The sequence below is a fragment of the Aegilops tauschii genome, chromosome 3, assembly GCF_002575655.3.
Source record: "Aegilops tauschii subsp. strangulata cultivar AL8/78 chromosome 3, Aet v6.0, whole genome shotgun sequence".
NCBI lineage: Eukaryota > Viridiplantae > Streptophyta > Magnoliopsida > Poales > Poaceae > Aegilops > Aegilops tauschii.
In genome coordinates this window covers 492,568,312-492,595,933 of record NC_053037.3, presented here as the reverse complement: position 1 = coordinate 492,595,933, position 27,622 = coordinate 492,568,312, and the positions used below count along the sequence as shown (strand labels likewise).

The following is a 27,622-nucleotide window of genomic DNA, read 5'->3' as shown; positions in this document are numbered from 1 at the left end:
ACTAGTGGAAGGCCTGAGGAGAACCCATTAGTCGCGCCGGTACATGAGGCAATAATGCAGAAAAGGAGGTCCATGCGGTGCCTGCAGCTAGCATCCCACTCTGGCCGGCCAGCCGGAGAGCTCATGCAGGAGGAAGTTTCCGGGCTACGTACGAGTTAGAATCGTGTTTCGTGCATCCTCAGTTTGGCTTTGCTGTCGAGCTAAACAGCACTAATTAAAGAAATGAGAATGAAGGTTTGACGGAAAAACAGTCAAATGTGGCACATGGTATTCTCGAGAGGAGAAAAGGTTCTTTGTTTGTGTGAACTTTGGAGAGTGTTATCGTGGAGTTAAAGTTGAGAGTCGGTGGCGCGTGGCGGCCTGACATCCTTCGGACCGACGCTTATGTCTAATTGGACCCCTGGCCTCATTAGATGAACTGTCAAGCAAGCATTTCATGCGGGATTAGAGTGAGCAGCAAATTACAAGCTTAATTTAGCACATTTTCTTCAACACAGATGACAAAGGGAAAATCCGGGTATCATGGACGGCGCACCTCTCATGTGAGACCATGAACGCGTTGCACGGTCAGATCCACCTCACTTACAAGTACTACGATACTCTCTGTGTAAAGAAATAAAAGAATTTAGATCACTACTTCATGCGAGGTGCAAATCTGTCTCGTCTAACCGGATTTATCTAGTTTCGTCTAGGAAAAAGGATCCAAAACATCTTGTGCTACCTCTGATATTTCTGTAAGCCAGTCCTATGAAACTTTACAAGTCAACAATTTTTGAGCTGGACTACCTACAAAGAAGGAATTACGAACATTGGCAATATATATCAAACTGGAATCACTAGATATAATGTACTACAGTTACTCTGGCGTATGCCAGCATGTTTACACATATCTACAGAAGGTTTTTCCCTTAGACCCCTTCAAATGAGTCCAGTAAAAGTGTTCTTCTAATCCTGAGATGAAATGCTTATCTATGTACAGTAAAATAGAAAGAAAAATCAAACTATTCTGATTTTTTTCAGAAAAAAAACTAGCCACACGAGAAACTCCTCAACCCTAGCCGCTGCCCCAAAGTTCCTCCACCAAGCCGCCGCATCGGTGCCCCTCCTCTTCCTGTCTAGTGGTCTCGTCAGCGACAAGAGGAGTGGGGATCCGTCCATCCATTTTGTTTTTTCTCCATAGTTTTTTCTTTCCCTGGTGACACCGACGAGGTGGCGGCGGCGATGGCGTGTTGGAATAAGGTCTCTCGGGTCTCTCCCTACCTCGACAACGTCCTATCTAGCGCCGGCGAAGGACCTATGGGAGTTTGTGTCCCCAACTCCGTTGGCTCTCTTCGGATATTGGTAGTTGGTGTGTCTTTTAAGGAGGGTAATTGATTGGCCATTGGTGCGATGACTTTGACATCTTCTTCTATATTGTTTTGGGGCATGGTCCGATTTCTCCAACCCTTTGGACTGATGGTGATGGAATGCATGTTTGTACTGCATGGGGTGATGCTCCAACCAATGCTTCTTCAACAACTTATATATCTCGTCTCAAAGGGTGAGTGACTATTGTGGTCTTTAAAGCCTGGCATGGTGAAGGCATTTGCAGGTGTCCCTTTCCCATATCATTGGCTCGGTGCAATTTTCAATCTCCAACAGCCGGCGTATAATCGAAGAAAGAAGAAGGCTAGTATGGTTTGCAACATAAATTTATTTTGTACCTATCGATCTACGTTCAGTTGTTTTTCCATTGTACTGGTTGTTGTTTTCCTTGATAAATATCAGATATAAGATGCCCATTGGACGTCTCTTTAACAAAAGAACATTATGTTTTTTTACTATTGTTTTTGATTTTTTTTTGTTTTACTATTTACGAGGGTGCATTTGAGCTCAGAAGTAGAAATTCCACATCCGGGAGCGTCGAGGGACTTGTTACTCTTGGAGATCACCGCCTCAATCATCTCTTTGACAAGCTTGTGAAGAAACCGAAATTTGCTTGGGAAGTGGTTGTATAGCTTCCAGTCTCCATGCATATTGGATCGAGGGCAATTCCTTGGGGGAAGAGTAACTCGAGAGAGGGCCCGCACGTGGGCACCACAACAAAGTATAGAAGAGGTGGATGTTTTAACTCCTGAAAATATATCGGTTCATACTTAATATTATCGATTAACCTTCGCATAATTAAATTTGCTTACTAGTTTCCCTTATTTGTAAATCTTTCTTAGCAAAGGTTGTTCCTGCACTTCCTACCATATTTAAGGTTTGTGCCTGAACAAACCCTACTAGGTTGGTTCCGCACTAGAATTAAGTTATATATGTAATAGTTTTAAAACACTAACATCCCTCTCTTGGGCAACATCAAGTTCACCTAAACACATGTTGATTTTAAGATATTTTCCTCCAATAATTGTAGTAAAAATATCATACCAGGATGGAAAGGAATACCGCTGACACATCCTGTAAGTTGAGCCACCACATGAAAAGGAAGTTGTACTTGTCCTCTTCTCAATGTTTTATGGAGTTGGAGTGACCTGAAAAGATGCCATAGTAGCAAGATAGACCGAGAGAGGATGGTGGTAGACTACAAATGGTCGAGTGATGTTTATTTTCTGCTACTCCCCCAATTTCAAAATAATTGAAGTTCTAGGTTTGTCCTAAGGCAAACTTCATTGAGTTTGACCAAGTCTATATATTGAAATGTTCAATGTATATAAAACCAATTTTTGCTTCATTCGATTGATCATGAAATGTATTTTTATATTATAGATCTTTGCAGATTTTTCGGTCGACCTAGTTATTTTTCTTTATAAAAACAACTTGAGTCAATCCTAGAACTTCAATCATTTTAGAATAGAGGGAGTGGTAATGAAGTATACACCATCTATCCCATTGAGCCAAACATAGCAGAAACATATCTGGTTGCACTACCCTTTGTTGACATGCTCTCAAGAACCCATATAACTGCCACTTATGGTTTCTCATAGGTTCGTCCCTTAAAAGAAGAGGTATGTCTTCGTTGTATGTGTATGTTTCTTTTTTCTTAGGGTAGTGTGTGTATGTTTTCTGAACATGCCTGTGTATGCACCGTGCGAGAAAAGAAGGGCGAGAAAAGAAAATGAGCTAATGGGCTAGGCCGCTTGAAGGGATGACCGTATAAAAACAAACACTAGCAGTACTTGGGCCGGATGTCTTGAGTGCTCTAGTGGGCCACTTCTATTTTTTTTTCAGATAATTTGCTACTCCAACTTTCTTCATGTCGGACCAACGAACCTGGTCACCAGGATAGCCTGAACATCGTTGTCCAACAGAAGGCATAATTTGCATATAAAAATATCCCAAAAACATAAATTGCACAAAAGTTTACCCATGTGGTTTCACACGCCTCTCATTTCATCGGACCCGGGTCACTTCTACTGCCTCAACAAATATAAAAATAAGGATGAGCGACCACGGTATCACAGACGACAACAAAGCTGCAAAATTGTTCACTATTCATATTTTTTTTCCACCGTTCACTAGTACTGTACAATTTTCATCGAACGATTTTTCACGCATGTAGGTTGTCTAGACCATCTCGAGCTGTGCAGCGTCGACGTGCACCTGCACGGCGGCCGCCTCTTCGGGCCGGGCCTGCGGCGCGAACGGCTCCTGCCTGCAGGTGGGGCACGTCTGGCGCGCGGAGAGCCATCGGTCAATGCATCGGACGTGGAAGCCGTGGTGGCAGCGCGGCAGCACGCGGACGCGCTCGCCCTGCTTCAGGTCGGCGAGGCAGATGGCGCACTCGGTGGAGCAGCACACGGTGAGTTCGATCTCGGCCGAGTACTCCATCGTCGGGATCGCACGGATGGCGGCGCCCTTGCCCGCCCGCTTCTTCTTGCCGCCGGCGCTGGCGCCGGCGTGCAGCACGGTCCTCTCCAGGCCGCCGGCCTCTGCGTCGCCGGGGGCCTCCGCCGGGCCGTAGCACACGCGGCGCGTGACGCGGCACGCGCACTGGACGAACGCGCGGACCACGAGCGCCACGACGAGGACGCAGAGGAGCAGCGACAGGATCGAGATCACCGTCGCGTCCACGGAGCCGAAGGGGCTCGAGGGCGGCGTCTGCCCGGACGGGCCGGGCGCCGCGACCGCCGGCGTCGCCGCGGCGTGCGACAGAAGCCTCCTGGCATGCATGCGTCCCATGTCCATTGTAGCAGCCTCTACTGTCTCCTGTACTCCTGCGTGTGCGTGTGCGTGTGTCTTTTTTTCGACAAGCGAGAGAGTTCTCTTGTGGCGCGGCGAGTAGCCGCTTATATAGCAGCTGAAGGGGGACAATGTGCATGGCATTTTGTTTCAAAATATTTCGTGTCGCCATCGCAGTAGTGGGCCTTGTGTATATGCTGCAGGCGATCGATGAGGGAGATGTTTCGTGGAATGTGGAGCAGCCGAGTCACTCAGGGAGATAAGAAAGATGCACTTCGCTGGGTGGCGATTCCGAACGGGCGGCAAAATCCGGAGAAGCTTTTGACTAGAACACCGAAATGCTTTCTTACTGTGCGTATTGGAGCATCGGTCAGAACACTGTAACGCCTTCGGAGGCCACACCTCAAATCACACGCAGAGCTAGTATCTCCTTTCATGCAAATATGGTTACTATGCGCATGGGAGCATCGGCCATGCATGGGCATGGCCCATGGTTTTCAGGTACAATCAAGTAGGGTACCTTTCGTAGTAGTGCAGGGTGGTTAGTGTGGCGCAAGTGCTACAGTGTCGTTGTCTCAAGCGAAAAGCACAAGTTCTCAAACATTCTCAGGGTTCAATTTGATGCAAACCACTATGCTTCAGTGCATCTAGTTTATGTCCACAAGTACACAAGATAGACGCAAAACCACTATGCTTTGCTACATCTAGTTTATGTCCACAAGTACTCCAGATAGATACAAAACCACAACATGCCGACAGTGCTGCCTGTCTGAAACGAGTTCCGTAGGGCCACGATGTGCCAAGAGGGGTAGCTTGCTCCGGAAACTCGAAAAGTAGGAAGGGATTTGCCAGACCGCACTTACGCCCATCATTAGCGACTAGTTAATTTTTAAAAATTCACGATCATAATCCTGCTTGTCATTGGAGCCTCCACTAACCGCGACCTGCCAGCGCGCCAGCGGGTGACAAGTGGATCGGCGGGCGCCAGCATGCTGCTGACTTGTCTATACGCGGCTGGTTCGGTGCCGGCCGCGTTCGACCTCGTGGCGTCCGATGTGTCTCTCTCTGTCGTTCTTGCCGGCTGCTTTCAGTTTCTGTTGGCGCCAGTGCTTCTCGCGTGGGAGTGGTCGGGAGGGACGGCATGTATGGGCTGGGCTGTGCCAACATCGTGCGTTCATGGGCCCAATGTCACCTCACCCAAATAACTCCTTCACTACATTTCAAATCTTATGGGAGCAACTAGTTAACGAGCGCTCATTCGGAGCGCTCGTAACGAGCGGTTCGGGAGTGCTCCGCGCGTGACAACTGTCGCGCGTGGAGCACTCCCGCAAGGGAAAACCAGTTGCACGGTTGGTTCCCGGTTTTCCCTTTCCGGTGGTTTGGTGCGGTTTGCAGTTTCATCCTCGAACTACCAGAATTTTCCGTTTTCCCTTTCCGCGCGAAAACACAAAAAAAAATACCAGCTCGCGCGGTTGGTTCCCTGTTTCCCTTTCCCGTTTCCCTTTTTGTTCCCACTATATTTCCGGGTAATGGAGATTTATGGGGTAGTTACGAGCGGGGACTACGGGTGTATAATAACTTTACTAAATTGAAGAAAAGCGCCTCCGACTCGCCTTCGGCTCGTTCAATTTTCATAAACATCTTGAAGGGGGGGCATAGGTCGAAGTGTGTGTTGGTCGTGTGGCGTGCTGGTTCGTGCGGCGCGTTGTACGTCGTGGTGTGGCACGGCACCTCCGGCGCGAGGGAACCTCCGGCTTGCCTTCGGCTCGTTTAATTTTCCTAAACATCTTGAAGGGGGGCATAGGTCGAAGTGTGTGTTGGTCGTGCAGCGTGCTGGTTCGTGCGGCGCTTTGTACGTCGTGGTGTGAGACGGCGCCTCCGGCGCGAGGGAACCTCCAGCTCGTTCAATTTTCATAAACATCTTGAAGGGGCATAGGTCGAAGTGTGTGTTGGTCGTGCGGCGTGCTGGTTCGTGTGGCGCGTTGTACGTCGTGGTGTGAGACGGCGCCTCCGGCGCGAGGGAACCTCCGGCTCGCCTTCGGCTCGTTCAATTTTCATAAACATCTTGAAGCGGGGGCATAGGTCGAAGTGTGTGTTGGTCGTGTGGTGTGCTGGTTCGTGCGGCGCGTTGTACGTCATGGTGTGGCACGGTGCCTCCGGCGCGAGGGAACCTGCTTGTTTAATTTTTATATAGCAGGTTGTGCAAAAGGCAAGCTGCTTTGTTTCGAAAGGCACGGGTTTGAAGCATGTGCAGTCATGTCTGCTTATGAGCTAGGTTCGTGCGTGCATTCACATATGTGTATACTACGAAGGCATTGATATGTTGCCTCCGGAGGCACGGGTTTGAAGCATGTGAAGTCATGTGAAGTCATTGGTATGTTGCCTCCAGAGGCACGGGGTTTGAAGCATGTGAAGTCACGTGTGCATAGGAGCTAGCCACGGTTGAGGCGTTCTTGGTATTTGTGTGTGGATATTGCCCGGATGCATGGTGACCCAAGCTTTGGTGGCACAAGGCCATGTCACCTCTGGAGGCACGGGAGGGTGGTCTCCAGAGTCACGCGTAAGGGTATGTGTGTGTGTGGATATTGCCCGGAGGCATGGTGACCCAGGGTTTGGTGGCACAAGGCCATGTCGCCTCTGGAGGCACGGGAGGGTGGTTTCCAGAGTCACGCGTAAGGGTTCGTTTTGGGAGTCACTACTGTCGTACAAATAAGAAGAGGCATTGTTGTTTATAGTTTACTGGCACTCTCTAATGATGTAAGAGGCACTGTTGTCGAAATAGTTATCTTTTCAACATGAAGACGCAATTTCTAACTACATTACATAGAAATGTGAGTTATTGATAAACTTTTTTGTCACGTCTAGATAGAATTAGCCTCGCGGGCTAAATCAAAAGTTTTAGTCTTCATTTTTGCTCAAGATCTTGCTAATCTCGTCACCCATTTCACTAGCTTTGACTTGATTCATCTCGCTACTTAAGAGAATGTACATTGCCTCTGCCCTCCAGTCTTCGACATCATCCTGTGAAATTTTGCCGAGAAGGGAAGTATATTATTAGAGTTTGTGCATATAAGTTGTTTATAAGTAAATCTATATAAACTTACTGTCAAATCTTCCAGGTCTTCGACAAACTTTTCACCATTGTAGAGGAATGCAAGCTTTAAAACAGCAAATGTTGATTCTCCCTTTTCTACCACTGGAACATCTTGCACGGTATGAGTCTTCCATCTTGTACCCTTGGCATTCATTGTTTGTCCTAGTATGGTATTGAAGACTTCTTTAAACCTAGGTACCTGGGAATATTGCATTTTGTAATTAATTGTTTTAATATTGCAACTTGTAAAACTGAAAAAAATTGTTATGTATAAATGCTTACGAGTGCCGACTTATGAACTTGATATTCCTGAAACTGTCTTTCTCTTTCTTTTTTAGCATATCCATTTTCCTGAAGAACTCGAGATGCTTCTTTTAGATCCAATTTATCCACGTCTATCTTTTCTTTCTCAAATTCCTCTGGAGTCGTTTCTCGAGGATCAATAATGTGAACTATGTGTTTGTATTTGTCCAGCACATATAGTACATAGCGGTCATGCTTCTCCATTGGAACGAATATCTGCGTACAAAATACTTGTTGCTTAGATGACAGTTTAATATAAAGTAATTTAATAGAAAAAATATTTTGAGATTTTGTCATGGAGGAAAGGGTTGTTACCATGTTTGCTGTTGAGAGCTTTTTCCGTTGTTTTTCCTTGAGATACATGGGAACCAGCTGATTCTTTCTTTTTTGCAATTCATTTTTAAATTTTTTAATAGTAGTTTTGTGTTCCTTTAAATCCAATATATGCTGCAAACAATAATTACGATGAAAAAAACTGTTAGAAAAAAGAGTTGTGTAACAATATAAAAAGAGTAGGTGTTGCAATATAGACAAGATTTTGCTTTTTAAAAGTTTACCTCTGCAAAGTTTGGGCCTAATATTACTCTGTCACTCTGTTCTGATTCTTGTCTGCTTTCCCAGATTTCTGCTATGTCATCGAGGACCCTCTTTTCCATATGATGTGGTATGTTCGTCTGTGCTGGTCTTGGACCAAATACTGCCTTCAGTTGGGCTCCAGTAAGTTGCGTGCTTTCACTGTCCCTGCGGATGCGCCTAAATATAGTTTTGCTGCGACGGGGAGATTAAATAATTTTGGAGGTCACGGTCAGTGAGAAATAGATTTTTACATTATTTTTGGCCTCTGTCCAACTATTTTTGAGGTGCAATAGAAAACAACTTACTTTTTGTATTCTTCCTGCCAGCTGTCGCTCATGACTAGATGAAAGAGGTCGGACGCCTCCGTTGTGTGTTGGAAGCAATGAGAATGTTTTGGGTATGGACTGGTGCTTCGTCTTTTTTCCCTTTTAGTTTCATCTGTTTCTGTCAGTGGAAGCAGATATGTAATATGTAAGCTCTTGTGATACGAAAGACATTGGTGAACCGTAGGATGGGTAGGTTATTACAAAAAAAAGATAAGTAGAAATGATTTTCTTACCTTTGTTGGTGGAAAAGAACTTTGAAGTTTCTGGTTTGAATTCTTTGATTCTTCCAGGTAGTTTCTCGCACTTTACTTGGTTTGTTTCACCAAATATGGCTGTAAAAAGGAACTCTGGTTTCCACTCGGCATCTACGTTTATTTGCTGCATGGAGGTCATTGGATATTATTTTATTTTTCTTTCATGAGATAATTGAAGTATTCAAGTAGTGCTGCTTGTAAAAATTAAAATTGTTGCTCTCTTACTATTCACTTACATCGAAATCCTCATCATCTTTTATGAGATCAATGCCATTCCAGTATTTTGCAAATTGAACCATGAAGTGTCCGCATTGGGTACCCTGCTGTTTTGGCACGCAAACTCTGTAAGGTGTTTCTGCTATCCTCGACCAGTTCGGTTCGCCGTTGGCTCGTAGCTCCGCTTCGCCGTAATACTTCTTCATGAGTGCATGCATCCTTTTAATCTGTGATTACGGTTTGGTGTTATTGTTGGGTTTTGGCATTAAACAAGGGAATGCAGGAATTGGAAAACCAATTAGAAAACAAGGTTGAATTGACGTACCAGTTCTGGGTGATCCTTATGGTGTGTTTTCCATGTATTCTTTCCGTCTCCGTCTCTGTAATTCAGTGAGTCAAGTATGTCGATGGAGCTCGTGTACTTGTTGAGCACGTACAGTGTGTAGTGTTTAGCTGTGTTGTGAGGTATCATAATCTGCGGTGTTTGGAGACAGAGTGAGTTAAAGTTCATTCTTGTCAGGAGAATTAAATGACATGTAAATGTGCAATCTGTAGGAAAAATGAATTATGTTTGTATATTTCTATTAACTTACCAGCTTTTTCTTTAAAAGTTCCTTCCCTGTTACAAGGGGTGCAAACTGTTTCAATGCTTCGTCCTCATTGAATTCTGCTAGTCCTCCTTTTTCTCCAATTTTAACACCGAGCACGATCTGCGGCCAATTTTTTTTCTAGTTTTTAGTACAATCTTTGTAATCACTGAAATGATGCAGTGTTTTTTTGTCAAACTGGACTTGATACGTTTGCAAATTCTGCGGGAAGTATGGCTCTATCGGTTGTGTTGTATTGTTGCTGCACTGTCCATTCTTCGAACAATGCGTTTGCGATGGATCCCTCCATCTGTCCATGATCTCCTTTCCGTAGCTGTTCCATCATTTGTTTTCCTATAATCCAATCGGGTCGCTTCGAGCTAATATATACGTTTAGACTGCAAGCAGAAAAAGTTTATACATTAGTTAGGTTGGTTTTAAAAGGGGCAACATTTCTTTGTTTTTTTGTTGTGAAAAGAGAAAGTACTTACTCTCCGCATTCGTCCTGTCCTTCTTTGCTGAATAGGTATTCATGAAGTGCTCTGGCTTTGTTCATAAATTTGAAATCTCCTGGGACAAAAGTAGGAATTTTTCCATGCAGCTTTCTTGAAGGCTTTACCGGTCTCTTCTTGACCGAGATTTTCTTGTCTGAGCTGTTCTCAGATGATTGAGGCATTGAATGTTCTCCTGATTCTTGCTGCAAGATTGTCAGATACGGCGTGGGATCTTTGTTGAATTCATAGCTTTCATGGTCATTCAGCCATGTTTTGATTACATCGAATCCAACGCCCATCTTTACATGCTCGTTGTATTCCTCTAGTTGGAGCGGGTTAAGGCTTGAAAGAAATTCATCAACTTCGTCGTGCTTTTCCATTGTTTTGGGTTTTAGGAACTCCAGAGAGATGGTGCTGGAGGTGCCTTGCTGATTGCTTGTCGAGCTTGTTTCTTCTTGAAGAAGAACAGGTTGTTTCTTCTGCTCGGAAACCTGTTCTTGTGTATTTGGTACGTCGTTGCTTGTGCCATCCTCTTTTAAATCAGTGCCTGTTTGTTCAAGTTGCTATGTGCTCGGGGTATTGCTGTTGATATTTTGCTCGTCCGTTTGCTCTTCAGCATGGTGTGGTATCTTGTCGTCTGGTGGTGGTTGATCTGGTTCTACTGGTTGATCCTTTTCTTCGTGGTCTGTGCAAGATTCTTGGGCGACGGCGTGTCTGCTGACATCCATAACCTCTTTGTGTTTACTAGATATATCAATAACTTCATGCTCTTTTGTGGTTGTCGCATGCATAATATGTTCTTTTGGCTCGGGATTTGGCGGAAACTCTTCTAGTACGCAACATTCTGTCTGTTGCATTTCTTTGTCTCCCATATCGACTTCATACTTCAGCATATCTGTTAGAATCAAAAAATAATAATTAAAAAAAGAATATTACTTCTTCTAGTGTGACAAAATTGTAAGGATTAGTTTCTGAAAAGACTAACCTGTTGTACACTTGATTAATGACATTTTGGTATTCCCTCTATGTTGACTGATTAGTTGATATAGAATTTTTTCCTCAACTCTGGTACTTGTTCTGGCTCTAAGGTTGCTGCTGTTTCATCATTGGAGTAGTGCTTCAGGTTCATGTACATATAGAATGCGCAGTCCATTCTGCATGTAGAGGAATGGTACTAGTAAGATTGTTGCATTCAACAAACGGAAAGAAGAGAATTTTTGGAGCAATGGTAGTGGTAATTGTTGCATTGAAAAGATGAAAGAACATGATTATTTCAGTAATTGTAGTAGTGAATCTTGCATTGAAAAAAAGAAAGAAGTGAAATGTTGGAAGTGCTTACGTGTCTTCTCCTTGAAGTGGCACCTGCAGTTTGACCCTTTTGAAATGGTCGATGCTTTTTTGTGAAAGCTGTAGCTCTGTGCTTACGTGCTTCCATATTTTCATTAATTTGCTGGTTACATTGTTAAAGAATTATATTGTGCCTAGATATGCAGTTGAAGAGTCAAGGAGTTCAAAGCGTTGTTTTTGCATGTTAACTGTAATGGTGAAGTAATGACTTGTATTTTTGTCTTGCTCAAACCCGCGCAATGAACATGGTAGAAGGAACTGCAAAACAAAAAATAAAAAGAAAATATTTGGAAATCTTCTTATATTTAGAAACATAAAATAAAATGAGAACTTTTGCACAATATACACGCAAGCTGATCTGCTTACCATGTTATAATCTTGCAGTTTTTCTTCTTCTTGCATGTTGAAAAATGATCTAAGCCAGGCAGGTATTAATTTTTTTCTAATGTGTTCTTGATCATTATTTCTGTAGCACATTGGATCTTCGTCGTTGGCTTCCTTTATCGAGTGCTGCTTGTTTTGTCACAGATACACAAAGGGAATTTGTAAGTTCAGTTATAGGGGAAGTTTATCTATTTATAAAGTCATATATATTGTTTTAAACTTGATTCTTTTGCCGTGATCTTTACTTACAGTGTTGCTAACGATAGAATCTTTCTCCATGTGCCATTTAGTTGTTTTCTCAAGATTGTTAGCATGGGCTCGATTGCTTCGATGCGTACTAATTTACCGACCTTGAAGCTTTCGACGACATGGCCTAGATTGACATCAAACTTGTTCGTTGTAATGAAAAGCTCATCCCTGCAAAGTATATTTAGAAAAATGTTTTAGTTTACACATGATACAGTCAAAATGATCGTGTGTAATAATGTGTTTTGTGTTAGTTGCATGAACTTACATTTCTCTCTGTGTCCATGGCTTGCATACAGCATTGTACAGGTCTTCGATGGCTTTGTTGACGGAATCACTATCTTTGTCCCCTTTCTCCATTGTGCCTGCGATTATCTTGAATTTAATGTAAATAATTCCAAGTCACAAGATCACAAGATAGCAATTAAGTTTCTATTGTCTTGCCTGCTTCGATGCTAGAAGATATGTCATGTCCAGTCTTGTTCCTTTCTTGTTCTCCTTCTGCTTCTTGCGGCATGTTATGTTGTTCTTTTTGCATTGTACCCTTTTGTTCAGTTTTTGCTGCATCCTCATTTGAGTCGTTTGTGTCTTTCTTAGCATCATGTTTTTCCTTGTCAACCGTCGTGTCTTGCTGGTGGTCTTTTCCGTCTTGTTTTTCAGTCTCGACCTGGTTGGCACTGACCTCTCTGCCAGGGGAATTGGCATCGTACGACGGTGTAGGGTTTTCTTCGATGGTTTCTGCTTCTTTCTCTGGAACAATGTGTGTGTCTGCTTCATTGCTTGTATCTCCGTGGTCCCCTTCTTCGTGTTTCTGCGTTATCATTGAAAAAGCATTGAAATAATTTAACTTGCTACTTTATTTTAATTATAGCAGCTGTTATGGGAAAATAGCAAAGTGTTTGGTGCGTTGTTTGAGCTATTTTGATTGTGATTAAGTCGTGTAATTTTGTGGAAATATTTTGTGCAACTTCACCTGTTGAGCTGTCGTTGGTGATGCTGACTGTTCCACCCGTTCTTTGTCGTGTGTAGTTTCTTGGGTATCCTCCTATTCTTTGTTTTGGTGTTCATCGTCACTGTCATGGTTTTTGTCTTGCAGCTGTTCAATCATAAAGGTGGCTAAGTTTGAGTGCATTTTAATTCTCATGGAACGATTTTATATTTTCATAGAATCAGCTTATGTAACTTTACCTCCTCAATCGCTGTTGCTGAATGTTGTGCTTGTTCTTCGTAGAGTGGGGGTTTTTGGGCATCTTCTTCTTCTTTCTTTTGTAGTTCATCGCCGCTGCCGTCATTTTTGTCTTGTAGCTTTTGAAACACACAGGTGGCTAAGTGGCAGTGCATTTGAGGTTCCACATAGCTATTTTATACTTTGATAGGATCAACGTATGTAACTTTACCTTTTAAGTCGTTGTTGCTGCTGCCCTCTCTGCTGCGTGTTTTTCGGTGAGTGAATATTTTGGGGCTTGGTCTTCTGTTACGTTGATGACTGCCTTTTGAAGAACATGTTGCCCTTCTTCAGTGTCCTCCTTTTGCTCATTGGTCTCCTCTCTCTGCGATGCAGGAAAGTAGTGAAATGTCAAATGCGTGTTTTTGAACTATAAGTTCATGAAGAGGTTTTATGTGTTTTCACCTCTGTATTTGTTGTTGTTACTGCTGATTTTTCGTTCAGTGGTGGTTTTGGGTCCTTCTCTTGCTCTTTATTTTGCTGTTCATCGTCACTGATCTTGTTTTTTTCTTGCAGCTGTTCAAACATAGAGGCGGCAAAGTGAGAGTCCATTGGACTGAATACAAATGTGGTAGGTTTGAGTTTATTTGATTGTGCACGTAGCAATTTTATAATTTCATAGTTGCAGGTTTCGTAAGTTTACCTTTTCAGTCGTTGACGCTGCCCCTGTCTCTCGTAGGTGAGTGAATTTTTTGTGGCTTGGTCTTCAGTGGCATTATTTTCTATCGTTTGAAGAACATGTTCAGGTTGTTCATTAGGCTCCTTTGGTTGTGTTTGATGGTCTTGATTGTTGATGGTTTCTTGAGCTCCTTGTGCCTGCACCAACACAAAAAATATTTAAGAAATGGGTGCACTCTGACTGTTCAGTTACAATTTTTTTATAAGACCTCTATCTCTGGAGTTGCAGGACTGTCTACTGCTTGTACTATGGCTTCTCCTTGTCTCGTGTTGTCCTCTAGTTTTTCTTGTTGAATGTCTATGCCAGTGCTTTTGCATGCTTCCTCTTCCTGTTTAATAAAAATTGAAATTATAGATTGAACTTCATTTGTGTCTGAGCTTTGTAACCTCACCTCTTCAGATGTTGTTGTTTGAAGTTCTTGATCTTCGAGATCAGCGTACTCGTTTGTTTCCTGCATTTGTTCAAAGAAAAGGGTGAGACATCCCTTATAATCTTTGTATTGCCGTGGCGGGGTGTATTAGGTAGTTCAGACACCATAAAAATATTTTGAAAAGTGGTTGTTGTTGTTGAAATTTTACCTTCGTGTTAATGACTGGGTTATTTGTGCCTGCATCTACTATTTCTTTGTCAGGTATAACAGTCTCTTGTTTCTCATCGGCTGGGATGTCTTGCACTTTCTCCTTTGTACTTGTGATGGTGATCTGCAATGTTGTGGCGCTGGAAATCTCTTGTACACAAAGTTCCTGTTCTTTGACGCCTTCGTCTGTTTGAGGTTCACTATGGGGTTCAATTTCAACACGGGTTGTCTCTTGGGCTTGCAGTGCTTGTGATACCTGGAGATCAAACAATATGAGTTTGCGGTTCACTTTCTTTCCTGCCATTTATGATCTTTCGGTGTGGGTAATACTGGGTATGGAAGTTTACCTCCTCCTTGTTGTTTTCTTCTTCTTTGTCGTTCGTTATGCTAACGGTTGATTATGGGTTAGCGTCTTGCATTTGGTTGGCGGGGCTGCTGACTTGATTGTTCTTCAGTTGAGTCTATATTTTGTTGGAGGTTTGTCAGTTAACTTATAACTCTATCTAGTTTTGAAAGGAAAAATGGATGTTCATACTGACCTCTTCACAGGTTCTGACGTTGATCGTATCTTGTGCTTGTGTTGGGGTAGTTGTTGTTGTAGCATTGTCTGTTGTGAGGTTGCTTTGTTTGTTCAGTTCATTTGTGTTTTTGGGGTTGTTGACACCATCCTGCTGTTGGAGTTCATCTTGGCCTGGCGTGCTATTGGTACATTCCTGAAAGCATTGAGGCAATTCTTTTCAGTTGAGGTATGAAAACAGGGGTTTGCTTTAGGGTGCGTATGGCACCATGCATTACTATTTACTTACCTGTTTTTGCCGCTTTATCTTGTTCTTGTCAATGCCTATGTCCCTCGATTTTGTTCTTCTCTTCCTCTCTTCGTCTTCTTCTTCTTTTTTTCTCCTTTCTCTTGGTTCTGTTGTGGCTACCATTTCATTTGTGCGGTTGGCATCGGCTAGTCTACTTGAGGCTGCTGGATCTTCTTGCTCTAGTGTCTGCAGGGTCGCGTTGTCTGTCAGGTACCTTGTGCAAACTATGTCCTGAAATTGTCTGAGCTGTTCTAATGAATCCATCAGGGCAATTGTTTGTTGCACGACTAGGTTCTTGTTTTTTTCATCCAATATCTTTTCCTTTTCGTTGCATTGGTGTTCAGCCCTGGTGGTTACTGCGGGTATCTGTTCTGCTTCATGGAGTACTTTTTCCAACAATTTGTTTATCCTTTGGAATCTTTCTTCTGCTCCTGTGCTGATGCTTTTGTTTGGTTTCCTGCTTCGACTGGTGCCGACACGTGGTTCGCGCCGGCGTTTGGGTGGAGGTGGTAGCAGTTTGGTCGTGTTCTGGTGTTGCTGTTGTTTGTGATGTTCTACTGCTATCTGGTGAATTGAAGACGAAGTTGATGCTGTGTTGGCATAGAAGATCCTCTCTGCTGTTCCTTTCCATGTCTGCATCGTTTTGGTGTAATGTAGTTGATTAGAATGGAAACCGTTTTCAAAAAGGGAAGGACTGATTTATGTACAATATAGCTATACCTGTATTTTGCCAAATTCATAATCACCTGGTCGTGCTTTTCCGTCCCTTTTCATGTCTGCTCTAGCTATTTTCACTAGGTCACTCTCTTTGAGATGGTTTCACTAGTAGAAAAAGGGTCATCAGTCCCGGTTGGTAAGGGCCTTTTGTCCCGGTTGTTGAACCGGGACTAAAGGGTCGTTACTAATGCCCTAGCCCTTTAGTCCCGGTTCTTACACGAACCGGGACAGATGGGCCTCCACGTGGCCGGTGCGGCGAGCCCAGGCAGGAGGGCCTTTGGTCCCGGTTGGTGGCACTAACCGGGACCAATAGGCATCCACGCGTCAGCATTTCAGGGGCTGGGGTTTTTGTTTTTTTTAAAGGGGGGGGGGTTGGGGGTTTTGGGGGGTTAATTTAGGTGTTTCATATATTGTGTTAGCTAGCTAATTAATAGAGAGAAGTGTCCTCTCTTATCTCCGTGCTTGGTCGACGCTACGTACTATATACATATAGAGAGGACTAGACACGCTAGCTAGTAAGCGAATGAAGGAAACAGAAGATCGTCATGAACATATATATGCATACAGAGAGAAGTGATATCGACCACCTCTCCTTCTCCGAGAGATTGGTCGAACAACAAGTTCTCGTATATCTATCCGACACTACCGGCTACATATATACAATAATTATCTCTTACAATATAATCTCCTAATTATATATGTACACATGGTCCACATAGTATTCTCCGTTTTCAGCGATCACGTGGTCAAGGAAGAATGCCGCCAATTCCTCTTGAATTGCTCGCATACGATCTGGTGGTAGGAGTTCATCCCGCATCCTAAAGATCTAATTTGAAGAAGGGGTCAATACATATATATATATATATATATATATATATATATATATATATATATATATATATGAATAAATGAAACTCAACACAAATGATGGTAATAAAATAAAATTGTGAATATTATTGCTTACGCACTTCATATTGTTCGTCAGAGTAGCCCCGCTCACAGGTCGTGTAGCGGATGGACTCGCAAACGTAGTATCCGCAGAAATCATTCCCTTGTTCCTGCCACAACCACTTTACAAGAAACAGAGGTCAATCAAACTGATAAGCAAGCATGCTAAATGGTATTGATGAAACTAGCGCTTGAATCACTAGGAGATGCGCGGAACATGCTACTATAGTACTTACTTTCGGGTGTCTAAATTGCAGCTTCTTCGGCAGTCCCGGAGCTTTTTTGGTGAATTTTCTCCAAAACCTGCCAGACAAAGAAAACAATTACTTGATATCAGGAAATGAACAAAGTTGCTGATATGGTGGATAATGATCGATTTAACTTACTTCTCGAGCATTTGAGTCATGTCCGCATAGTCCTGGGGTCTTTTCGTCTCGAGTCTAAGACGGTTACTAGTCCCTGCTCAAGCTTAATCTCTAGGAGAATATAGTGGAAGCCGCGCACGCATGCATAAGTCATCAATTACATTACTATAACCTGGACTAATAAGGGAAACCGATTATGCACAAGACAGTAACACTCACTTGAAGTTGTAAGGAAAGAGTATTATATCTTTGTTTTCATTTATTACCAAAGATCGTAGCAAGTTGGCCTCGGTATTTTTGGCATGATATTTAACCTCAGTTGCATCTATGAGATTTGTGTTAATGAATCCAATACCACCGATTTGTCTTTTCTTCAATTCGGCGATCTACAATCTGCATGATATAGTGAGGATAATTATAAATACATGCAATGAAAGAGCTAACCTATATAGAGAGACTTAATGACAGAAGTAGTACTACTTACAGACAGTAGCAAGTGATCGTTGATTTATCGAGGGCCTTTTGATTGAAAAACTGGAAGAACTCCTCAAATGGAACATTCAACATTTCAATTCCAACGAGGGCATGCTCCTCTTTAACTCTCAGCGTCAAAGTATTCCTCCCCCCAGACTCTCTGCAGGTTTTCATGTACCAATCATGTAATCTTCGCATCATCGTTGTTGGAGATCTTTCATCTTTGACGAGAGGCTTCCCGTAATGGTATTTGTGTTCGTCCACCTCCAAGAAATCATAATGTACATCGTCGGGCTGGTAATCTCCAAGATTGCTATAACCGGGCACCATCCTCATATCATTAGCGACGATGTCGCTAGACACCTTGAGCGGGGGGCACGATTGGTTCACTTGTTCGCCGAGCTGGGCAATTTTTTTCCCAGCTCGTCGTTCTTTTAACCTTTGATCACTGACAGTACTTCCTGATCGCTCCGCTTCGACAAAAGTCTTTGCAATAATGCGCTCATAGTTGCCTTTCGGCGGAGACTTTGGTGGTTTTGTCAGGGTAGCCAGAGTGCGCTTCGCTCTCACCGGATCTACCTTCTCCTCCGGAGGTGGATGTTTCTTTGCTTTCACCCCTTCAAAGAAGTTCATCACTTCGGCTCGCACGATCTTCGTGGTTTCCTCCTCGGTCCTCTCGTATGGTAACTTCTCTGGAGTCTTCAGAGGAGGACCAAATCTGTATTGCCTCCCGCCTCTGGCTGTACTGCTAGACGCCGGCAGAGCAGATGGAGCGGCTGCGGCTGTCTTCTTTCCTTGCTTACGTGGCGGAGGAGAAGGACTACGACGCGCCGGAGCAGCCGGAGCGGCGGCGGGTCTCTTCCGCCCTTGCTGACGAGGCAGAGAAGGAGGAGTCTGGCTGCTCGGGCGCGCCGGCGCAGGCGGAGAAGGAGGCGGAGTGCCGCCACGCGCCGGAGAAGGAGGCTGAGTGCCCTGATCACTCGCCGGAGGAGGAGGCGGAGTGCCCTTACTCGCCGGAGGAGGAGGAGGAGGCGGAGGCGTCCAGTTCGGAAGGTTGATGAGCTCCTTCCGCCATAGGCATCGAGTCTTCAGAGCAGAACCCAGCCGAGTCTCCCCTTCACCGGTAGGGTGGTCAAGCTGGAGGTCCTCAAATCCCTCCGTTATTTTGTCCACCGTCACCCTAGCATATCCTTCTGGAATCGGACGACAGTGTAAAGTTGCGCCGGGTTCAGGAGGTCGAACAGAGCCGACAGCCGCCTTGACTTTGAAGTACTGCCATTGCGTCATAAGGTGGCAATGTTGAGACTCCGTGATGGCATCCACGGGGTAACTAGCAGGAGCCGTCAAGACATGCTCCGGCTGAAGCAGCTCGGTGGCAGCCACGCTGCTTCTCCGCTGAGATGGCGGGGTAGCTTCGGGGGTAGTTTTGGCAGGTCGCTTGCTGCGAGCTACGTCTCGTTCCTCTAGCGCTTGAACCCTTTCATGCAGCTTCTGAATTTGGGTCTGCTCCACTTTTTTCCTCCTCTCCTGGCATTTGTAACCGCATGCGTCCAAAAAACCAGCCTTCCACGGAATGGAGCCTGGCGTGCCTCGTGTCCGTCCAGGGTGCTCAGGATTCTCGAGGGCCATTGTGACCTCGTCGTTCTCTCTGTCTGGAACGAACGTCCCTTGCTGCGCTGCATCGATATAGTGCTGAAGCCTCTTGACTGGTATTCCCAAAAGCTCGTCCGTCCAAACGCACTTCCCTGATACAGGGTCCAAGGTTCCGCCAGCCCCGAAGAACCAAGTCCGGCAACGGTCTGGCCAGTTCATTGTCTCTGGTTCGATCCCTTTATCAAGCAGATCATTCTCAGCCTTGCCCACTTAGGCCGGGCTTTGAGGTAGCCACCTGACCCCGTGCGATGGTGAAGCTTCTTCTTCGCAACATTTTTCTTGTTTGTCGCTGACAACTTCTGTTGGGGAACGTAGTCATTTCAAAAAAATTCCTACGCACACGCAAGATCATGGTGATGCATAGCAACGAGAGGGGAGAGTGTTGTCCACGTACCCTCGTAGACCGACAGCGGAAGCGTTATCACAACGCGGTTGATGTAGTCGTACGTCTTCACGATCCGACCGATCAAGTACCGAACGCACGGCACCTCCGAGTTCTACACACGTTCAGCTCGATGACGTCCCTCGAACTCCGATCCAGCCGAGTGTTGAGGGAGAGTTTCGTCAGCACGATGGCATAGTGACGATGATGATGTTCCACCGACGCAGGGCTTCGCCTAAGCTCCGCAACGGTATTATCGAGGTGTAATATGGTGGAGGGGGGCACCGCACACGGCTAAAATATCGTATATCAAGTGTGTATAGAGGTGCCCCCCTGCCCCCGTATATAAAGGAGCAAGGGGGAGGCCGGCTGCCCTAGGCGCGCCAAGGAGAGAGGGGGGAGTCCTCCTCCTAGTAGGAGTAGGACTCCCCTTTCCTAGTCCTACTAGGAAAAGAGGGGGGAGGAAAGAGAGGGAGAGGGAGAGGGAAAGGGGGCTGCGCCCCCCTCTCCTAGTCCAACTAGGATTCCTCCTGGGAGGGGGCGCACCACCTCCTGGCTGCTGCCCTCTCTCTCCCCTCAAGGCCCACTATGGCCCAATACTTCCCCGGGGGGTTCCGGTAACCCTCCGGCACTCCGGTTTAATCCGAAACTTCTCCGGAACACTTTTGTTGTCCGAATATAGTCGTCCAATATATCAATCTTTATGTCTCGACCATTTCGAGACTCCTCGTCATGTCCGTGATCACATCCGGGACTCCGAACAACCTTCGATACATCAAAACATATAAACTCATAATATAACTGTCATCGTAACTTTAAGCGTGCGGACCCTTCGGGTTCGAGAACTATGTAGACATGATCGAGACACCTCTCCGGTCAATAACCAATAGCGGGACCTGGATGCCCATATTGGCTCCCACATATTCTACGAAGATCTTTATCGGTCAGACCGCATAACAACATACGTTGTTCCCTTTGTCATCGGTATGTTACTTGCCCGAGATTCGATCGTCGGTATCTCGATACCTAGTTCAATCTCGTTACTGGCAAGTCTCTTTACTCGTTCCGTAATACATCATCCCGCAACTAACTCATTAGTCACAATGCTTGCAAGGCTTATAGTGATGTGCATTACCGAGTGGGCCCAGAGATACCTCGAGTGACAAATCCTAATCTCGAAATACGCCAACCCAACAAGTACCTTTGGAGACACCTGTGGAGCACCTTTATAATCACCCATTTACGTTGTGACGTTTGGTAGCACACAAAGTGTTCCTCCGGTAAACGGGAGTTGCATAATCTCATAGTCATAGGAACATGTATAAGTCATGAAGAAAGCAATAGCAACATACTAAACAATCCGGTGCTAAGCTAACGGAATGGGTCAAGTCAATCACTTCATTCTCCTAATGAGGTGATCTCGTTAATCAAATGACAACTCATGTCTATGGCTAGGAACATAACCATCTTTGATTAACAAGCTAGTCAAGTAGAGGCATACTAGTGACACACTGTTTGTCTATGTATTCACACATGTATTATGTTTCCGGTTAATACAATTCTAGCATGAATAATAAACATTTATCATGATATAAGGAAATAAATAATACTTTATTATTGCCTCTAGGGCATATTTCCTCCAGTCTCCCACTTGCACTAGAGTCAATAATCTAGTTCACATCTCCATGTGATTTAACATCAATAATTCACATCACCATGTGATTTAACATCAATAATTCACATCACCATGTGATTTCACATCACCATGTGATTTCACATCACCATGTGATTAACACCCATAGTTCACATTTGTCATGTGACCAACACCCACAGGGTTTACTAGAGTCAATAATCTAGTTCACATCGCTATGTGATTAACACCCAAAGAGTACTAAGGTGTGATCATGTTTTGTGAGATAATTTTAGTCAACGGGTCTGTCACATTCAGATCCGTAAGTATTTTGCAAATTTCTATGTCTACAATGCTCTGCACGGAGCTACTCTAGCTAATTGCTCCCACTTTCAATATGTATCTAGACCGAGACTTAGAGTCATCTAGATTTAGTGTCAAAACTTGCATCGACGTAACCCTTTACGACGAACCTTTTGTCACTTCCATAATCGAGAAACATATCCTTATTCCACTAAGGATAATTTTGACCGCTGTCCAGTGATCTACTCCTAGATCACTATTGTACTCCCTTGCCAAAATCAGTGTAGGGTATACAATAGATCTGGTACACAGCATGGCATACTTTATAGAACCTATGGCCAATGCGTAGGGAATGACTTTCATTCTCTTTATCTTTTGCCGTGGTCGGGCTTTGAGTCTTTACTCAATTTCACACCTTGTAACACAGGCAAGAACTCTTTCTTTGACTGTTCCATTTTGAACTACTTCAAAATCTTGTTAAGGTATGTACTCATTGAAAAAATTTATCAAGCGTCTTGATCTATCTCTATAGATCTTGATGCTCAATATGTAAGCAACTTCACCGAGGTCTTTCTTTGAAAAACTCCTTTCAAACACTCCTTTATGCTTTGCAGAATAATTCTACATTATTTCCGATCAACAATATGTCATTCACATATACTTATCAGAAATGCTGTAGTGCTCCCACTCACTTTCTTGTAAATACAGGCTTCACCGCAAGTCTGTATAAAACTATATCCATTGATCAACTTATCAAAGCGTATATTCCTACTCCGAGATGCTTGCAACAGTCCATAGATGGATCGCTGGAGTTTGCATATTTTGTTAGCACCTTTAGGATTGACAAAACCTTCTGGTTGCATCATATACAACTCTTCTTTAATAAATCCATTAAGGAATGCAGTTTTGTTTATCCATTTGCCAGATTTCATAAAATGCGGCAATTGCTGACATGATTCGGATAGACTTAAGCATCGCTGCGAGTGAGAAAATCTCATCGTAGTCAACACCTTGAACTTTGTCAAAAACCTTTTTCCGACAAGTCTAGCTTTGTAGATAGTAACAGTACTAGCAGCGTCCGTCTTCCTCTTGAAGATCCATTTAATCTCAATGGCTTGCCGATCATTGGGCAAGTCAATCAAAGTCCATACTTTGTTCTCAAACTTGGATCTCATCTCAGATTTCATGGCCTCTAGCCATTTTGCGGAATCTGGGCTCACCATCGCTTCTTCATAGTTCGTAGGTTTGTCATGGCCTAGTAACATAACCTCCAGAACAGGATTACCGTACCACTCTGGTGCAGATCTTACTCTGGTTGACCTACGAGGTTCAGTAATAACTTGATCTGAAGTTTCATGATCGTCATCATTAACTTCCTCACTAATTGGTATAGGCGTCACAGAAACTGGTTTCTGCGATGAACTACTTTCCAATAAGGGAGCAGGTACAATTACCTCATCAAGTTCTACTTTCCTCCCACTCACTTCTTTCGAGAGAAACTCCTTCTCTAGAAAGGATCCATACTAAGCAACGAATGTCTTGCCTTCCGATCTGTGATAGAAGGTGTACCCAACTTTCTCCTTTGGGTATCCTATGAAGACACATTTCTCCGATTTGGGTTTGAGCTTATCAGGATGAAACTTTTTCACATAAGCATCGCAACCCCAAACATTAAGAAACGACAACTTTGATTTCTTGCCAAACCACAGTTCATAAGGCGTTGTCTCAACGGATTTTGATGGTGCCCTATTTAACGTGAATGTAGCTGCCTCTAATGCATAACCCCAAAACAATAGTGGTAAATTGGTAAGAGACATCATAGATTGCACTATATCCAATAAAGTACGGTTATGACGTTCGGACACACCATTATGCTGTGGTGTTCCAAGTGGCATGAATTTGTGAAACTATTCCACATTGTTTTAATTGAAGACCAAACTCGTAACTCAAATATTTGTCTCCGCGATCAAATCGTAGAAACTTTATTTTCTTGTTACGATGATTTTCTACTTAACTCTGAAATTATATGAACTTTTCAAATGTTTCAGACTTCTGTTTCATTAAGTAGATAAACCCATACTGCTCAAATCATCTGTGAAGGTCATAAAATAATGATACCTGCTACGAGCCTCAATATTCATCGGGCCACATACATCTGTATGTATGATTTCCAACAAATCTGTTGCTCTCTCCATAGTTCCGGGGAACGGCGTTTTAGTCATCTTGCCCATGAGGCACGGATCGCAAGCACCAACTGATTCATAATCAAGTGATTCCAAAATCCCATCAGTATGGAGTTTCTTCATGCGCTTTACACCAATATGACCTAAACGCCAGTGCCACAAATAAGTTGCACTATCATTATTAACTTTGCATCTTTTGGCTTCAATATGATGATTATGTGTATCACTATGATCGAGATCCAACAAACCATTTTCGTTGGTGTGTATGACCATAGAAGGTTTTTATTCATGTAAACAGAACAACAATTGTTCTCTAACTTAAATGAATAACCGTATTGCAAAAAACATGATCAAATCATATTCATGCTCAACGCAAACACCAAATAACACTTATTTAGTTTCAACACTAATCCCGAAAGTATATGGAGTGTGCGATGATGATCATATCAATCTTGGAACTACTTCCGACACACATCGTCACCTCGCCTTTTACTAGTCTCTGTTTACTCTGCAACTCCCGTTTCGAGTTACTACTCTTAGCAACTAAACCAGTATCAAATACCGAGGGGTTGCTATAAACACTAGTAAAGTACACATCAATAACATGTATATCCAATATACCTTTGTTCACTTTGCCATCCTTCTTATCCACCAAATAGTTGGGGTAGTTCCGCTTCCAGTGACCAGTCCCTTTGCAGTAGAAGCACTTAGTCTCAGGCTTAGGACCAGACTTAGGCTTCTTCACTTGTGCAGCAACTTGCTTGCCGTTCTTCTTGAAGTTCCCCTTCTTCCCTTTGCCCTTTTCTTGAAACTAGTGGTCTCGTCAACCATCAACACTTGATGTTTTTCTTGATTTCTACCTTCGTCGATTTCAGCATCACGAAGAGCTCGAGAATTACTTTCGTCATCCCTTGCATACTATAGTTCATCAAGAAGTTCTACTAACTTGGTGATGGTGACTAGAGAATTCTGTCAATCACTATTTTATCTGGAAGATTAACTCCCACTTGATTCAAGCGATTGTAGTACCCAGACAATCTGAGCACATGCTCACTAGTTGAGCGATTCTCCTCCATCTTTTAGCTATAGAACTTGTTGGAGACTTCATATCTCTCAACTCGGGTATTTGCTTGAAATATTAACTTCAACTCCTGGAACATCTTATATGGTCCATGACGTTCAAAACGTCTTTGAAGTCCCGATTCTAAGTCGTTAAGCATGGTGCACTAAACTATCAAGTAGTCATCATATTGAGCTAGCCAAACGTTCATAACGTCTGCATCTGCTCCTGCAATAGGTCTGTCACCTAGCGGTGCATCAAGGACATAATTCTTCTGTGCAGCAATGAGGATAATCCTCAGATCACGGATCCAATCCGCATCTTTGCTACTAACATCTTTCAACATAATTTTTCTCTAGGAAAATATCAAAAAATAAACACAGGGAAGCAACAACCCGAGCTATTGATCTACAACATAATTTGCAAAATACTATCAGGACTAAGTTCATGATAAATTTAAGTTCAATTAATGATATTACTTAAGAACTCCCACTTAGATAGATATCCCTCTAATCATCTAAGTGATTACGTGATCCAAATCAACTAAACCATGTCCGATCATCACGTGAGATGGAGTAGTTTCAATGGTGAACATCACTATGTTGATCATATCTACTATATGATTCACGCTCGACCTTTCGGTCTCCGTGTTCCGAGGCCATATCTGCATATGCTAGGCTCGTCAAGTTTAACCTGAGTATTCCGCGTGTGCAACTGTTTTGCACCCGTTGTATTTGAACGTAGAGCCTATCACACCCGATCATCACGTGGTGTCTCAGCACGAAGAACTTTCGCAACGGTGCATACTCAGGGAGAACACTTTTATCTTGAAATTTTAGTGAGAGATCATCTTATAATGCTACCGTCAATCAAAGCAAGATAAGATGCATAAAGGATTAACATCACATGCAATCAATATAAGTGATATGATATGGCCATCGTCATCTTGTGCTTGTGATCTCCATCTCCGAAGCACCGTGCTTGTGATCTCCATCTCCGAAGCACCGTCATGATCACCATCGTCACCGGCGCGACACCTTGATCTCCATCGTAGTATCGTTGTCGTCTCGCCAACTAATTGCTTTTACGACTATCTCTACCGCTTAGTGATAAAGTAAAACTATTACATGGCGATTGCATTTCATACAATAAAGCGACAACCATATGGCTCCTGCGAGTTGCCGATAACTCGGTTACAAAACATGATCATCTCATACAACAAATTATATCACATCATGTCTTGACCATATCACATCATAACATGCCCTGCAAAAACAAGTTAGACGTCCTCTACTTTGTTGTTGCATGTTTTACGTGGCTGCTACGGGCTTAGCAAGAACCGTTCTTACCTACGCATCAAAACCACAATGATAGTTTGTCTAGTTGGTGCTGTTCTAACCTTCGCAAGGACCGGGCGTAGCCACACTCGGTTCAACTAAAGTGAGAGAGACAGACACCCGCCAGTCACCTTTAAGCAATGAGTGCTCCGAACAGTGAAACCAGTCTCGCGTAAGCGTACGCGTAATGTCGGTCCGGGCCGCTTCATCTCACAATACCGCTGAACCAAAGTATGACATGCTGGTAAGCAGTATGACTTATATCGCCCACAACTCACTTGTGTTCTACTCGTGCATAGCATCAACGCATAAAACCTGGCTCGGATGCCACTGTTGGGGAACGTAGTAATTTCAAAAAAATTCCTACGCACACGCAAGATCATCGTGATGCATAGCAACGAGAGGGGAGAGTGTTGTCCACGTACCCTCATAGACCGACAGCGGAAGCGTTATCACAACGCGGTTGATGTAGTCGTACGTCTTCACGATCCGACCGATCAAGTACCGAACGCACGGCACCTCCGAGTTCTACACACGTTCAGCTCGATGACGTCCCTCGAACTCCGATCCAGCCGAGTGTTGAGGGAGAGTTTCGTCAGCACGACGGCGTGGTGACGATGATGATGTTCCACCGACGCAGGGCTTCACCTAAGCTTCGCCTAGTAGGAGTAGGACTCCCCTTTCCTAGTCCTACTAGGAAAAGAGGGGGGGAAGGAAAGAGAGGGAGAGGGAGAGGGAAAGGGGGCTGCGCCCCCCTCTCCTAGTCCAACTAGGATTCCTCCTGGGAGGGGGCGCACCACCTCCTGGCTGCTGCCCTCTCTCTCCCCTCAAGGCCCACTAAGGCCCAATACTTCCCCGGGGGGTTCCGGTAACCCTGCGGCACTCCGGTTTAATCCGAAACTTCTCCGGAACACTTCCGGTGTCCGAATATAATCGTCCAATATATCAATCTTTATGTCTCGACCATTTCGAGACTCCTCGTCATGTCTGTGATCACATCCGGGACTCCGAACAACCTTCGGTACATCAAAACATCTAAACTCATAATATAACTGTCATCGTAACTTTAAGCGTGCGGACCCTTCGGGTTCGAGAACTATGTAGACATGAGCGAGACACCTCTCCGGTCAATAACCAATAGCGGGACCTGGATGCCCATATTGGCTCCCACATATTCTACGAAGATCTTTATCGGTCAGACCGCATAACAACATACGTTGTTCCCTTTGTCATCGGTATGTTACTTGCCCGAGATTCGATCGTCGGTATCTCGATACCTAGTTCAATCTCGTTAC

The 27,622-nt window shown here is 44.0% G+C and overlaps 1 protein-coding gene across 1 annotated transcript; it reads right to left on the bottom strand.

Annotated features, from left to right (window-relative positions):
* Nucleotides 1-2,998: 2,998 nt before the first annotated feature.
* LOC109752822 (RING-H2 finger protein ATL78) lies at nucleotides 2,999-4,517 on the bottom strand. The gene has a single exon (XM_020311751.4). The coding sequence runs from the start codon at nucleotides 4,303-4,305 to the stop codon at nucleotides 3,547-3,549; it is 759 nt and encodes a 252-aa protein (XP_020167340.2). The 5' UTR covers nucleotides 4,306-4,517; the 3' UTR covers nucleotides 2,999-3,546.
* Between the last annotated feature and the right edge of the window lie 23,105 nt (nucleotides 4,518-27,622).

Excerpts from the sequence above, each read along its gene's own strand:
- LOC109752822 (XM_020311751.4), bottom strand. The coding sequence starts at position 4,305 with ATGCCATGCACATTGTCCCCCTTCAGCTGCTATATAAGCGGCTACTCG.